The following is a 14,815-nucleotide window of genomic DNA, read 5'->3' on the forward strand; positions in this document are numbered from 1 at the left end:
CAGGAGTGAGTATAAACAACATTAAAGAAAGACAAGTTGGAGCTGAAATTTTGGATTTAGTAGGAAAACTTCTCTTGGTTTCTTGCTCTTGGCAATCCCTGAGAACGCTCAACATCCACATCCCCACCCCCAAAATATTTTTAAAGGAATAACGAACTGGAGGCAATTGCTATCTATAATGGTGGAGAAGGGTGGGTGGTTTGTTTTTGACTGAGATACCTACTAAAAGAATTATAATCATATCGTGTAAGTACATGAGGCAAAATGGAACTGGGCAGGCTCAGGGGGAGGCTTTTAAAAAAAGACCATGTTGACGGACGTCGGCAAAACTGCCATTCCCTTTTAAAAAGGCCTGTTTGGAACACACGAGTAGACATCATTCCCAGTTTAAGGTATCCCAATTCCATGAAATCAAGGAGTTCGACAGAATTTTGGCATCTGGTTGGAAGAGACGTGGAGAGGAAGAAGATAATAAGGATTGTTCGCGAGAAGCAAAGTAAAATGAGAAGCAAAGAGATGTCACTGCGGCCGCCGCCGCCGCCGCAGAGCCCCGATGCCGCTTGCCAGGGAAACCAACACACCGCCGAGAAGGCTTTCTGTAGCTCGGCTGCTGGATCCAGTGATTCAAAGAAAGAAAGATAACCTGGGAAAGATGGTCGCATTTGCAGCGCGACCGCAGCATTTGTCAAAACCTGAAAGGCTTGATGCGCTTGTTTTCCACAGAGAAGACAGCCCAGAAGAAGTTTTCAAAATAAAGCACTGTAGGCGTATCCCATGGTGTGGAAGGACGCGGGCTGGCTCTTGGAGCAATGACACTTCTACATCCGACCAGCTGGTCTGTTTGCTGAACCTTCCTTCCCTAACTGGACAAATCCTTGGTACATTTCAAGTGGGTGCATTAGTGTCATAGACGTATGTGAATAATAGCATATGTGCATCTAGGTATGTTTATGTGTGCATAGGAAGCCCATGCATTTTAGAAGTTATGGCATTCAACTATATCGAAAACATAGAAGCTATAAATGCAACAGTGAGAAGGTGGGAGTGTGAGTCCAGCTTAAAAAGAAAGAAAATTATTCTTAAATTGATCTTCTTAAATTGTAGTCATTCTGCTTTGGCTGAAATAAATTAATGAGCTAGCCTTACTTTTACTATTAAAAACACTAATATGAGCCTAAATTGGCATGTCAATAAAAGATGATTTAAAATAGGTGAACAGGGCTCATCTATCCAACTATAAATCATAAGTCGCTTACTCTGGAGCACCCCTTCTGGTTAAATAAAACTCTGATGTAAATTGATTGCACTATTCCTCGAATTTTTTCTCAGCAAATTGTATCTTGGTCTGCAACCCAAAAAAGACCAAAGGTGAAGAAAGGGGAGAAATGAAACTGCCTCAACCCTAAGAAACCTGGACTGTGATCTTGTCTTAAGTCAACCAGGCTGGATACCTCCCTCCAGGCAGGCTGCTCTGGCTCCTGGCTCCCACAAGGGTTTTCAGCTGTACCTTCCTCCTAGTAACAAATTTGCCCTAAACCTTAGCAGTAGGCACTTGCTCAGAAAACCACATTCATGTGGGTGGGGAGTCTACCCTAGGTAGCCTGGTGCTGGTAAGTGAGCCCCAGTAGCTGCTAACAGAGAGCCCTGGGGACTTCCCAGAACCACAACAGGCCTTCAGGAATGTTCCAAATGTCTGAAATCCTGGTCACAAGTTAGGTGTTAAAACCAGTAAGCCAAAGGAAATGCCCCACTTTGGGGCAGGGACCTGGGCTTTAAGATCCTTTTCCAGGCCTGGAGAAATGACTTTGCCTTATCAGCACCTGGATTTTTTTCTGGACTCTTGTCCTTATAAATCTGTGGGAGAAATTTTGTCCTGAAGTAAGAAAAACCTATTACTACTCCTTATCCCAGATATCATAAACCTATGTTGGTTGTTTTGTTGAAATCAGGCTGAATGTTTATCAAATTAAGTTGTGTCATCTTTGCAACATCTCCTGAGCATTTCATAGTAAGAGATGCTGGTCTAGAAATCCCGATATCCCAGGGGCACTTCGTATGGCTGCATGGGTGGGGATTGAATAGACAGGTCGGATATTAAATCAGCGGGATGCAGAATGACTTTTTACCACAACCCCAGCTTGCTAAATAGTTTCACCCTCTAAAGGGGTGACTCACTGATCACTTACACACAAGTAGTCCTATTACCTTTGCTAGGATTACACTAGTGTAAATGGACAATGAATCCATCTCTTTTACCTTATACCTATGGCACAATAGGGCAAGCACATTTGCATATATAGTGGCTGGAAAATATTGCCTGCGTGGGGCATTATAGAATGCAGTATTACTATGGAGCAATTCCTGGAGCAGTTTGTAGTGTCAAAAAGAAATTGCTTCTGAAACAAGCTACCTGCTTGAAGTTAAGATCCACATTAAACCTAATTGCATATTATAATGCTTTTAAACATATAGTTTTCAATAATATTATTGGATAATATCTGATATCACTTTCTTATGGGGCTTACTGTTGGATGTATATATTTCTTTTAATAAAAACACCATTATTGTGCCTATTATAAAAAAGAACTCCATTAAAATCCTGGTACGCTAAAACTTTTTTTAAGCAATAAAAAGTCCTTACAGTTATGAACGTGAAACTTGTTTAGCTGGAAGTAATTTCTGTTGTTTAGCTGGAAGTAATTTCTGGAAGCAAGTTACTTCCAAGCAAATCTGTTTAGGAGTGGGTTACAAGTGTAAATGGTACATCCAGCGTCCTCAAGGTCCCCAACTCAGTTAAGACGAAGTAGTAAGATTTAAGCCGATTAAGTCCCATTGATTTTAGTTGGACTAAAACTCGTTTAAATAGAAGCAGTTTGGTTTAACTGGGTTGTAGATGTCATATATGTAGTGAACTGAATGTTTCTGCCTGCACATTAAAATCTGTATGCCCTCTGAAGATCTAGAAAAACTCACCGTATTTTCAGAGATAATACAGTTTTAAGTGTGAGGAGTTACAATTGTTCTGTGATTTGGCTGGTTTGGGTGTAGTGATTTATGTGATGAAAGAATCTGTCGTAAAATCTTTACTTCTATAAGTTAGGGTAAAAGGGTGTTAAATTAGAGATTTTGTGGTGTGCCTTCACAGGCATCTGAATCCAGTTTTACATGGGCTGAAACTTTCAGTAAACAGGGCATGCCATCTTGGACAGAACAGATCCAAACTTTTTTTGCCTGCGCTTTCCTGTAAAAGGCCTGCCTCTCTGAACGTAATGGCAACAGAACTCTGATAGCCTATCGCAAGCTTTAGATTCAAGCTGCCTCAAAACATATTCTGCTCCTCCCCTAGTACTAATGATTTTATCGGAAAACCTGTTCACTTTTGGGTGTGAAGGGTTTGTCTAAGTTGTACAACTCTCTGGGCATCCCCATCCTAACTGCAAACTTCATGCTATTGTGGCAGCTTGCTCTCTACGAGCTGGTCTCCAAGGCTGCAATCCTGTGTACGCTCCCGGGAGTAAGTCCCATCCAACACAATGGGACATACTTCCAAGAACACGAAAGTCTTAGGCTGCACATACTCCATCTCACCAACGTGTTTGCAAGCTGAAGATTGCCCCATAAGATATTTGCGTCTCGACAGGTGTGCTGAAATAATTCCCTTTTGGCGCAAAACGTTTGACTTGGTATGCAGCTCATGGGAGTTCAGTGATTTAATGTTGGTATTTTTTTGTTTGGACCCTCAGCAGGCGTTGATTAATGTGAAACATCAGACAACAGCAAAGCGGTGACGTTTTCTAAAAAGAATATGACAGCCTGCTCAGTCCTTTCAAAAATTAGTTTTACAATAGTTCCTGCTTTCTGTCTGGAAGGTCTGGCATGTTATTTTGGCGTGTTAAAGTTTGGCATGAACCCATTACAATGAGTTGATTGTAAATGTTGTTGGCTTCCTGTATTTGCTTTAGAAAGTTGCAGCAAGGCTTAGAACCAATACAGTGCAGTCCTATGTCTTCTGAGAAGTAAGACTCATTCAGTTAGGTTGGGCTTATCCCCAGGAATGTAGGGTTTTATTTCTTTATTTTATTGTAAGGTTTATAAAAATGCCAAATAAGTTTTAAGAATAATGGTATAAAAAGTTCTAGGATACCATTTGTGTTTAACATTTTGATGCATTGAACTCTCTTACAGCAGATGTCAGTCTACTAATATAATTTTGGCCTACAGCACCTATTTCTCTTTTTAAGTACTCCTCTTTAATTAATCTGGCTGAAATATCTGGGAATAGTATCTCTTTCATTGTACTAAAGCAAATGAGAACCATATTTATTTCAGTCTCCCCACCAGGGCATTAAATACAAATTCAGTATCATTGTCATTACTCATGCATTAGTATTTATGTATTTATATAACTTTAGGTTTTGCAAACATAGTTTTCTAAAACACTTTACCAGCTGTTCAGACACTAAAATATGTATGTTTTCATCAGAAAAGAGGAAATTGATGTAATATTTACAAAACATGTTGTACATATCATATATTAGTGTCATAATCCTGAAATCCTGAATGCTTTCAAGTTCTGATGTTAAAAAATTTGCTTGCCCTTACCTCATGTAAAGATGTATCATCTAACATTTCTTAATTATTCAACAAATCAATTAACCACCTGGCAGCAAAATTCTTTTTCTCCTAAATTGACTCTCCCAACTTTTTCACACTTATTCAGAATTCTCTCAGGACTCAAGAATCCACTTTAAGGTCTATATGTTGCTCCAGTTCAAGGTTTTGATGCACACTTTGTAGATTTCATAATAAAAGTGGTTTTTTTTATTTAATGCAGTCTGCAAAGATTTAAACACACAAAATGCAGTGAAATTGTCCACAATTTTGAGACCATAGTTGTAAATAAAAACATTCATATTTCATAAGTTTATAAATATTTGATACTGTGAATTGTAAAATGCACGTTTTATAAACTGAAAAAACCACTTTGTTTTCTTGCTAAAAAGCAATGTCATTGAATTCTGTCTCCTAAGTAGCTGATGATTATTCACAAAATTTTAAATTACAGCATTGGTTTTATACTTGGTTTCTTTTAATTTTTCACAGTTGATACTACTATATACAACATGTGTCTGTTATACTTGTGAAACAAAGAGAGTTTTTAAGGCAAAGCGAGAAGTTCACTATTAACAATCAAGGAGACTACAGTCCTGAAAATTGTACAGCATCTTCCTATGTGAGACCTCCGGTGGCTCTGGCCAATATTTTGGACACTTTTCCTTTTCCCCAAAAAAAGAGAGGGGTAGAGATGTGGGAGAAAATTCTGAATAAAATACAAATATTTAGCTTCACTGTATCTCACAGTCAAATCAGAAAACTAAAAAATGAAGAGCAAGGAAAGGGGGTGATAAATTAAACACAAAAATCATAATGACATTTACAAATCCTTCACAACTCTTCATAAAATAAGTGTTAAATCAAAAATCTCTCCCATTTTCAGGAATGAAAGGCAAGTTTTACCAACATGGGCTAGTGATTATTTTCCCTTAAAAATGAAAAGCCACAGTTTCTAATCAAGAGACTTTGGAGAGACAACCCTAACCCTCCTCCTTTTTTATCCTCTTGCATAATAGAAGTCAGTGTAGCTGAAATGGTGCCCTAACTCTCTCTCTCCAGCCCCTTCCCCTCTGGATTTGTTCTTTTCCTGATCCAGGCTGGCTACATGTGAGAGCCTTCTCTAGCCCAGAAGCCAGTGGTGCAGACTCCCCACCTCAACTTTCTTATAGACGCACAGAAACCCCCATGCCACAGGGGGCTGGTAAATTTGTCCGAAGCATCGCAAAGCTAAAACGGGCAGGCCAAGCTGCTTGCTCAACTCCACTTTTGAAGGCAGCAACGAGCAAGCGGCAACGCAACACAGTGTAGGAGCTTACAGATGGGAATGGGATGAGCTAATGGGACACAATAGCAAACAGGCAAGCTCAGAAGCGTGTGGGGTTATCCTCCCTAGCTTTCACACTGGGCAAAGAGCCTCCTAAACTACAAGAAAAAGGCTTTTACTTTTTATTTCCCAGGATAAGGTCCTGGAAGTTGAGGTTTTCGCTCCTTGGGCGGGAAAAAGATAAATTGCCGATTGAAGTAGATTGATTGAAGTAGTCTACCCTTTGCTTACCAACTTCTTCTGAGTCACTAAATACTACTCCTCTCTTTACCCCAGGCTAATGGAGGAATGATGATAAATTCAGGAAACGTCCCTAGGCTTAATATCATGCCTCGGGACTTCTGTCCCCGATTTCTTTAGGTACTTGCAAACGAGTAGCCTGTTCACATAGTCTGTTTATAATGTATATTGTGGTCATTAACGTTCTTTTTTACCCATCCCAAAGACAAACACAAGGAAGAAAAGAAAAAAAAGGAAACGTTCAAACTCATAGATAGAACAAATAGGAGAGCTATTTATTCAGTTCACAGTCTCGTGAAATGCAGCAATAAAAATCTTTGGACTTCAGCAAAAGTTGTCTTTAATATTTTGAATTTCAAAAAACAGTGTCCAATGTCCATTTAAAACAGTGCTTAAGTCTATAAAAAGGTAACTTAAGCTTTTAAAAAAATTGATAAAGTTAGCATCTAAAATTTCCATAGAACAAAAAGAAAATCAAAAAAATAGTTTATAATCAGATATTTTGGATCTTTTTTTACAACGCCTTACCTGTAAATTATATATATACACAGAATATTGCAGAATTATATCTAATACACAATATTTTCCCATTATTTATGCTGGTATAGATTTTTATACACTGGCCCTTATTTGTTTTTTAATTAAATTATTGCATTGTATAAACTCTGACTGAACCCTTCCCCCTCCCCTCCCCTCCCCTCCCCTCCTCTACTCGCTGTCTGACTTGCCGTCTTTCGAGGCCGTGGAGTGGTTGTACAGTCCTTGTGCCATGAGATGAACCGCCAGGGAGTTCTTGTTGCCGGTGGCTTTCTTGATTTTCGCCCGTTTGTTCTGAAACCAGATTTTGATCTGAGACTCGTTGAGGCTGAGTTCCTGCGCCAGGCTCTGCCTCCTCTGCTCTGTCAAGTATCTGTTTGTCTGAAACTCCGCTTTGAGTCTTTGCAGTTGTTCGGCGGTGAAGGCTGTCCGGGGCCGTTTGTCCTCCTTGTTGGGGTTCTTCTTCTTTGGTTTGCGAGATCGGGGGCCTACGGTCCACGGCGAGAGAAGAACACAGAGCAAGAGAGGTTGAATGGAGGGGCGCTTTGGAAGGGAGCCCAGAACTTGCCCTGGCTTGGATGCTTAATTCAATTAGCAGCACTGGGTGAGGGAATTGAGCGGCGGGGAGGGAGGGAGAGTCTCAAATGTCCTCCGGTTTTCTAAGCTACGTGCCAGTTGGTTCTTTCTGCCCCTCGGGGACCAAGTTTAATGCATGCCACCAATGCCCCGCTCGCTCCTTCTAGAAGCCAGGGCTTCCTGGTCAAATTACAAGGGGCTAGGATCGGATGTCGGGGAGTAGAGAGCCCCCCTCCCCACTATCCCAAGGGGATGTGTGAGGTGGGGTCCAAAAACGAGGAAAGGGAGGAGAGCAAAGTGGGAGAGGCGGGCCCAGTCCGAGAACACCCTCATGGCCATCTCCACAAGGGGGGCTATGGCAATGACGCAGGGACGTCAGCCTCAGCCTCTTCACCCTCACCCAAGTTCACCGTGTGTTTTAGCTGGCGGCGGGGGGTGGGAGGGCAGCCTGCTGCCGGATTGCTGAGGAAGGAGCCAGTGGGGGGGGCGTCTGGTCCCGGGAGCTCCATTTCTGAGGGAGGCCTGGATGGGGCTCCCCTCAGCGCGCTCCTTCCTCTCCTCCATGGAGAAGGCATGGTTTGGCAAAGGAGAGGAGAGCGGATCAGCTGCAGCCTCTGCGATGCTTGGCCCTCTCTTAGTTATGGGTCCCTCTGCCCTCCCAGTCCCCGGCATGAAGGAAGAAGACGTCGGTCCCGGCGGCTTTGGGCACTCTCGCCGGCATTTCTCTGGGTCTTTTCCCAGCGGCTCCCCCGGGGGCAGCCTTTCCATCCAGCGGCTCCCTCCGCAGCCTAGCTGAAGAGCGCACGGCCACGTGGTCCGAATTGCTCCTCGCCAGCCTCTCGCGGAAAGCGCCGAGGAACTCACGCTCCGGCTGCCGGCGCCTCATCCAGACGGCAGAGGAGCTAGCGGCGACGAGCCGCTGAACTCCCGGCTCGCTCCCTCGCTCGCCGTTTCTCCCCCCACCACACAGGCCCATCGTGCGCCGGGCTGCTATGGAGCCTAGGCCACAGCCCGATTCTCCGGCTGTGCCGCCCCACGATGGCGCCCTCCCTCCTCATTCGCTCACGTCTATGAAAGCCGCCCCTCTTTCTCGGCGGTGGCAAGAGAAGCCCATTGAAGAGAGGCGCTTGCAGCGGCTCTGCGGCCTTCATCAATAATTACGAGGCTGGCGTACTGGGGTGGGGGAGGGGAAATTGTCTGAGAAAATGGTTTTGAGATCCCGGCCCGAGGGAGGGTGGGAGACGTTTTCTCTCACGTTACCTACCCAAAGATAAAGCAACCAGAGTTTCCCAAAGGAACGGCGGGAAGAATCTCGGGCTTCTCAAAAACAGCCGGGGTTAGCCCCATATTTTCTCCCTCCGCCGCCGCGGAATGTACCAAATGTAAACAAGACGTAAAAGCAGAAAAGAAAAGACGCTCCTGCGGTTGGGCACACACAAAACCCTTCCTCCTTCCCTTGCCTTTGGAAAGCAATCAGAAAACACGGTGGACTTAATTCCCCCCTATACAGGAGCTTCCACAACTCTCTTCCTTCGTGCAACGCTAAATCTTGCTTTGCGAGACTGAATGCATTTCCCTCTTCTTTAAAAACAGGAATCGCATGCATTCATGCAGAGCCATCAGACAGAAAGCTTTCTCCCCCCTCTACCAATATTGACCCAAGAATTTTACAGATCCCCTTTTTCTTTTACAAAAGGCACATTAAAATCTAAACGTTTGTTTTAAACCAGATCGCCTTGCCGCATTGGTATTTGTATTCTCCAAATCTTGTATATAAGAATAGTAATTGTTCCTATCGGAAATATTCTCCGCCATGCTACGAGCATCCTTCGATAGGGTTTAACTTTCTCATTGGTTTTGGCCACGGTGAGGTTCTATGATAATTAAAAATTAACAAAGGAGGAGACTGTAGAACAATGGAGTAAATTTCGACTCAGACAGGAATATTATCCGGCAGCGAAGGAAGTTGCTGTCTAACTCATTTTAACACACATGGATTTACTCGACAACAAAACTTATTTTGGAAGCAAACTGTAAGGTCCATTCGGAAAAATAAAACAAAAATTGGAATCCGATTGCTTTAAAATAAGAAAATAATATTTCCTGAGTTTGCAGTTCTCTAAGAGTAAAAGCGAAACACTCTGAAGTGTCTCTGATGATAAAGAAGGGCATTCCATTCACTTCGCGGTCCTTGTCCAGGCCTTCTTTCCAAGGCATGGCTTGAGGAATCCCCGCTCCACTCCCACCCCTCCAGGCAAGGCTTCCTTCTCAGCGGCTCTGAATTGACTCCCAGGGCCTTTGCAGATTGCGGGCGCTTCGCGCAAGTAGAGGAAAAAAGGCACAAAACCGGGCGACTTTCAAGGCCCGGTTACCAGAGGCCAGAGCACGGTTTGGGAGCCCGAACGCTACTTCCAATGTAGGGCCTTCCCGACCGCCAGCGTAGCTAGCCAAGGAGAAGGGGGCAGATTAGGAATCCGCCACTGGGCGTTTACTACCTTCTTTGCCATCTCTTCTTCTCTATAACATGGAGGGGAAAAAGCAAAACACACCCGCCTCATATCCAACCTCCTGCGCTTCAGATACTGGATGGGTCTCCCAACTGCCCGGAAATCGCTTTGTGTGCGGATCGAGAGGAGCCTTTGACTCTTTCTTCCCCCCACCCTCTTTGAGTTTGGTCCTCCCTGGATTAAAGCCCTCCCACTATTGTCATCCCCTCCTAATTTTTCTTTTAAAGGATGCGACTTTATAAACGGCGTTATTTTCAAGGATGAATATGACCCCCCCTTTCGGCCTCCATCGTTTGTGAGCTAGCTGTTGAAGCTGCCAGGCTCTTTGGCTAACTGCTGGAGGGTTCTGGGGGAGCGGGGGGGGGAGCTGCTGATTCTTGTAAAGGGTTCGGAGACCCCCTTCTTGAGGGGCGAGCCAACAGGTCAAGAGCTGCTTCTTACCTGACGAAGGCCTGTCTGAATAGCGGGTGCAGTAGACCCAGGCTGGCCACAGCATGGGCTGCCCGCTGGGGAAGGAGCTGGCCTGGGAGCTGTCCGAGTCTGAGCTAAGCGACTGATCGCCGCCGCCGCCGCTGCTGCCACCCCCGCTGCGGGACTTCAAGGCTCCGTCGAGAGTGCCAGAGTCGTTTCCTTTCTTGGCCGGGGGTAGAGCTTTGGAGCCGCCACCGTCACCTCCTTCGGTCGGGGACCCGGAGGCTGGCGCCGCGGAGGGGCTCTGGGCAGCGAGGAGCTGCTGCGGCGGCGGCGGCTGCTGCTGCTGCTCCGCGCTAATGCCGCTGCCGCCTCCGCAGGTGCCGCCTTCTTTCCTTCGCCCGAACTCAGGCCGCAGGATGTTGTGCTGCCGCCTCCGCAGGTGCCGCCTTCTTTCCTTCGCCCGAACTCAGGCCGCAGGATGTTGTCGATGAAAAAGTTGGTGATCCGATGCGGCGGGTGCTGATGGTTGCCAGGCTCCTGGAGCACCCGAGGCAGGATCATCGCCCTCCGCCGGGTGGGCTCCCCATCGCTGCCGCTGCTGGACTCCTCTTGCTGCTGCTGCTGCTGCTCGGCGCCTTCGGCCCCCGGGCGCTGCTCGTTCTCCTCCATGGTGCACACAGAGTCCCCAAATGTTGTACTCCCCCTTTTGTTCGCGCGCGCTTCGGGGCTGCTCGGTTTGGGTCCCCCCTCCACACCCCCTTTCGCCTAGGTCCGCTGAGCAATCCAAATCCAGATTTTGCGAAAGGAACCAGATATGCAAGATAGACAGACAGCATATGCCGCCGCTGCCGCCGCCGCCGCCGCTTCTTCTCTCTTCTGCTGCTGTAGTTGGTTCCTCCTTCTGCCCCTTTTCAGCCTTTCAGTTCTGCATCCCCCTCCTGCGTTCTTTGCCCCGCAATGTATTCATCATTTGGACTTTAATCAGCCACCCCCGCCCCCTCTCTCGTCCACCTTCCGAAAAGAGAGTAGCGGTATCCTCACAAAAAGGGTAATGATCCTTGGGGGGGGGTGTCAATGCAGCCACATCTGCTTGGCTGACGACAGTGTCTGCCTCCTCTCTGCACCGCTCAAGGCAAGCGCAGGCTTGAGACACACAGAGGCATCTGGACAATCGCGACCGACCTCTCCCTGTCCCCCTGCCTTTGAGCCAAATATTCCAAGTTGCATTGGAAAAGGTGAGGCGGAAATCTTTCTCTCTTGCTCTCCCCGAGTCGCTTTCCCTGGCTCCCTATAGTGGGGGGTGTAAATTTAGAAGCCACTTAAACTGAACCTGAAATACTTTCACTCTGGATTTTTGTTCTTATTTTTAATAGAGCTCCTCAAGTGACGTTGCAAGGCCGGTATCCTAGACACGTGCCTTTGGCCAATGGGAGAAGAGCCTTTTGCACACGTGATACAGTAGCACTATAGTAAATGACAGGCGCAGCCCCCTCTTCTCGTCTCCCTATGCCCCCTCCCCCTGATTTTAAAGCTGTAGCGTCCTCTGCTCCAGAGCCTTTTTTAAAAAAGGAGGAATGCAGAAATACCTTCGTCTTCTAAACAAGAGATAGATTCACCACCCCTTGTCTTGCTAATCTGTTTCCGTCTATATCTTCGTCTTAAGAAGGGCTCCAGTATGCATTTGGGGGACAATCCATATTGTTTACAATTGCAGTTGGGAGGGGGAAGGCGAGGAAGAGAGAATGGGGGGGGCGAAATCCCACAATTCCTTGCAAAATGCATAAATAATATTAAATGAACCAGAGCGATACAAAGGGACTTTTTTGTGTTACCGATTCATTTGCAGAGGGGGAGGGGAGTCGAGAGTAAGAATCAGAGGCAGTTAATTTTAGAGCAGGCTCTCTCTTTTTCCGTCTCTTTTTATCTTACTATTTCTCTGCGCGCGCGCACACCAGCCCCAGCCCTCTCTTTTGTAATCCCGAAGCCTTGTCTGCAGGAAATACAGCCAAATATCGGGGGGTTCCTGTTTATGTTTGTTGTGATGGTGGGTTTTTTTTAAAAAAAGCCAGTCTGCGCTGGCGCTGTTATTAGTCGTAGCTGCTGCAGTGCAATAAGCACAGAGCAATATGATAATTGATTCATTCAGCTGGAAACTGGACAGGAGCCTTTGATCATTTATTCCAGCTTCAAAAACAATATTAAACAGAGAGGTTTCCCATTGACAGGCAGGAGGACGTGAGAATCTCCCTTCCCCCAAGCAGTTCTAATCAAAATAATCAAGTGATGGGGATGTTGATATATATATATATATATATATATATATATATATATATATATATGGAATAGATACGGCATTTCCATTTTTAATCTTTAAAAAAATCTAAATCATAATACAACCCCCCCAAATGTTGTGTCAATGGCTATCAGGACTCTGACAGGGGTCCTGCTCACGTAGTTCCAAAGAAGCCCCCCTCCAGGACACCAGCCCGCTGGAGCTTCTGCTCCTTCGGCCTACAAAAGATTTCTTCCTCCACAAGCCTCCTCGTAAACACTCCGCCTGCAGACAAAACCAAAATAATCATCTCTTCCATGCCATCCGCGGGATCTTCGCTTGGCTGCTCTTGGATTTGTGGAAGTTACCCAAAGGTCACTGAAACTCGGGAGGGCTGGTGCCGCTTTCAACGCACACACACCAGCAGAGGAGGAGGAGGAAGAAACAACAACAGCAGCGAGGAAGCAGCAGCAGCAAAAGAAGACGCTTTGTGAACAAACTCTTGCGGTGGGGGAGGGGCTGGCGAGTGACTGCCCATGACCCAGTCCGCGCCACAGACAAAAATGAAGCCAAAACACCAACCGCAGCAGCATCCAGGCAACTGCTCCGGCCCCTTTCTAAGATTTCCGCGGCAGCCGTTACCCACCCCGAGGCGGCCCATCCCGCGCCTTTCTGCCTTGCTCGGGAGGCACCTTGCGAGTGCAGGGAACCCGAGAGGTTGGGGGAAGCGGAGAGAGCGAAGGAAGGAAAAGTAGGTTAGGCAGGGCTGGGACAGGAAGCCCGGGAAGGGATCGGGAGAGAGGAGACGGGGAAATCGGGAGGCCGTTGGCGCTGCCGGCCAAGAGCTGGCGGGAGTACCTGGCTCCTCTCGCTGGGTCTCCGCAGGCCCCGCCCTGGCTCCAGGTTTGGACCTCTTGTTTTGGGAGGGGGGGAGGGTAGTGGTGATTCATCTTGGAATTCGTTATATGGAAACGAAGCAAAAGAAGAGAAGAGGAAAAACTTCACAGATGCACACGAACGTCCTACATCGCTCTCATCGAGTGTATTGCTGTAGTTTGGTGTTGTGTGTTGGCGGTTTGTGTGTGTGTGTTTAAAGCATTTTAGCATTGGTAATGATGGACTATTTTTAGCGCTCGACAGCTGCACCCAACTGGGGAATGCAAAATAATTCGAGAGTGAAGGCATAAGTCGTTTCAGGAAACTGCGTAGCTCATGCAGTTTTGTCGAAATGTAAAATAAATAGGTTACTTTAATTGGGCGAACACGTCTATTCCCCACTCACGTGTAACTGGAAGTGTGTCCCGTTTCAATAAGCAATACTAGCTTCCACGAAAACGTGTTTAGGATAAAGGTGCACATTTTGGAGTTTGCAGAAAGCAATCTTGGAGATTTAACTATTTCTCTCTGTCGCTGCAACGAAGAGACCCATTTCGACGACTTTGCTTAACGGCTGCTTTTGTGTCACCCAAAATGTTACGCTGATTTCTGCTTTTAACAATTCGCTCGCATCACTGTTTTAAAAATCCTGTATAATTTACAGTACGTGGGCACACACAGAGACCAGGTATTCCTGATCTAAAGCGTTTGTACTCTAACAAGCACCTTGAGGTTAATTTCTTGAAGTGCCCCATGGAAAACGATTAGGCTGTCTCCCAAGAAGTATTTTCTAATTACTTGGAAGACCTGGCTTTCCTAGTACCCCATAATTAAACGTGTCCAAGGTGTTGCACTTCAAATATTTCGCTTCAGGGCGGACCTCAAGTTATTGACTTGAGCTTAAAATATCTTGAAGTAAACATGAACTGCCCAGAGTATCAAGTAACACTCCTTGTCACTTAGAGTTGATCACACTTTTAACATTTCTATTTATTAAAATTATCCTGATGCAGTAAATACTCGACTGCAGGCGAAGAATCCAGAAGAATCCCTTAGATGAAGTCCAAAGCAGATGACAAACAAAGGCTGCACGCAATAAACAATTATTGAAACTGACTTGTCTTGCTTAAATCCCATTTTTATCCCCCCCCCAAAAAATAAGGGACTGGGAATTCTGGGAGAAGGTATGGATTGCGGTTGGGGGAATCCTAGAAAAATTAGCTGTGCGTGTTTTCCAAGGTATGTAAACATTCGATCTACCTTATTTTTAAAAGCTCTCAGCATCACGTTTTGTTTCAAAAAACGAATCTCTAGTACTGAAAACGTCTAAACGTGTTTAATATTTATAATATATATATAATATACACTATAATAACGTATACCTACGTTTAAATGTGCTTATAACTGTTAATTGCAATAAGGAGAGACCAGGAAAGTTGTTTTAAGAAGTTGGAG

At 45.6% G+C, this 14,815-nt stretch overlaps 1 protein-coding gene across 1 annotated transcript; it reads right to left on the reverse strand.

Annotated features, from left to right (window-relative positions):
* Positions 1 to 6,886: 6,886 nt before the first annotated feature.
* On the reverse strand, positions 6,887 to 10,881 carry EN2 (engrailed homeobox 2). The gene is made up of 3 exons (XM_061587065.1): positions 10,641 to 10,881; positions 10,240 to 10,581; positions 6,887 to 7,203 (listed from the first exon to the last, which is right to left on the reverse strand). The coding sequence occupies exons 1-3, from the start codon at positions 10,879 to 10,881 to the stop codon at positions 6,887 to 6,889; spliced, it is 900 nt and encodes a 299-aa protein (XP_061443049.1).
* Positions 10,882 to 14,815: the final 3,934 nt, after the last annotated feature.

Source organism: Rhineura floridana, chromosome 10 (genome assembly GCF_030035675.1).
Source record: "Rhineura floridana isolate rRhiFlo1 chromosome 10, rRhiFlo1.hap2, whole genome shotgun sequence".
NCBI classification, from domain to species: Eukaryota; Metazoa; Chordata; class Lepidosauria; order Squamata; family Rhineuridae; genus Rhineura; species Rhineura floridana.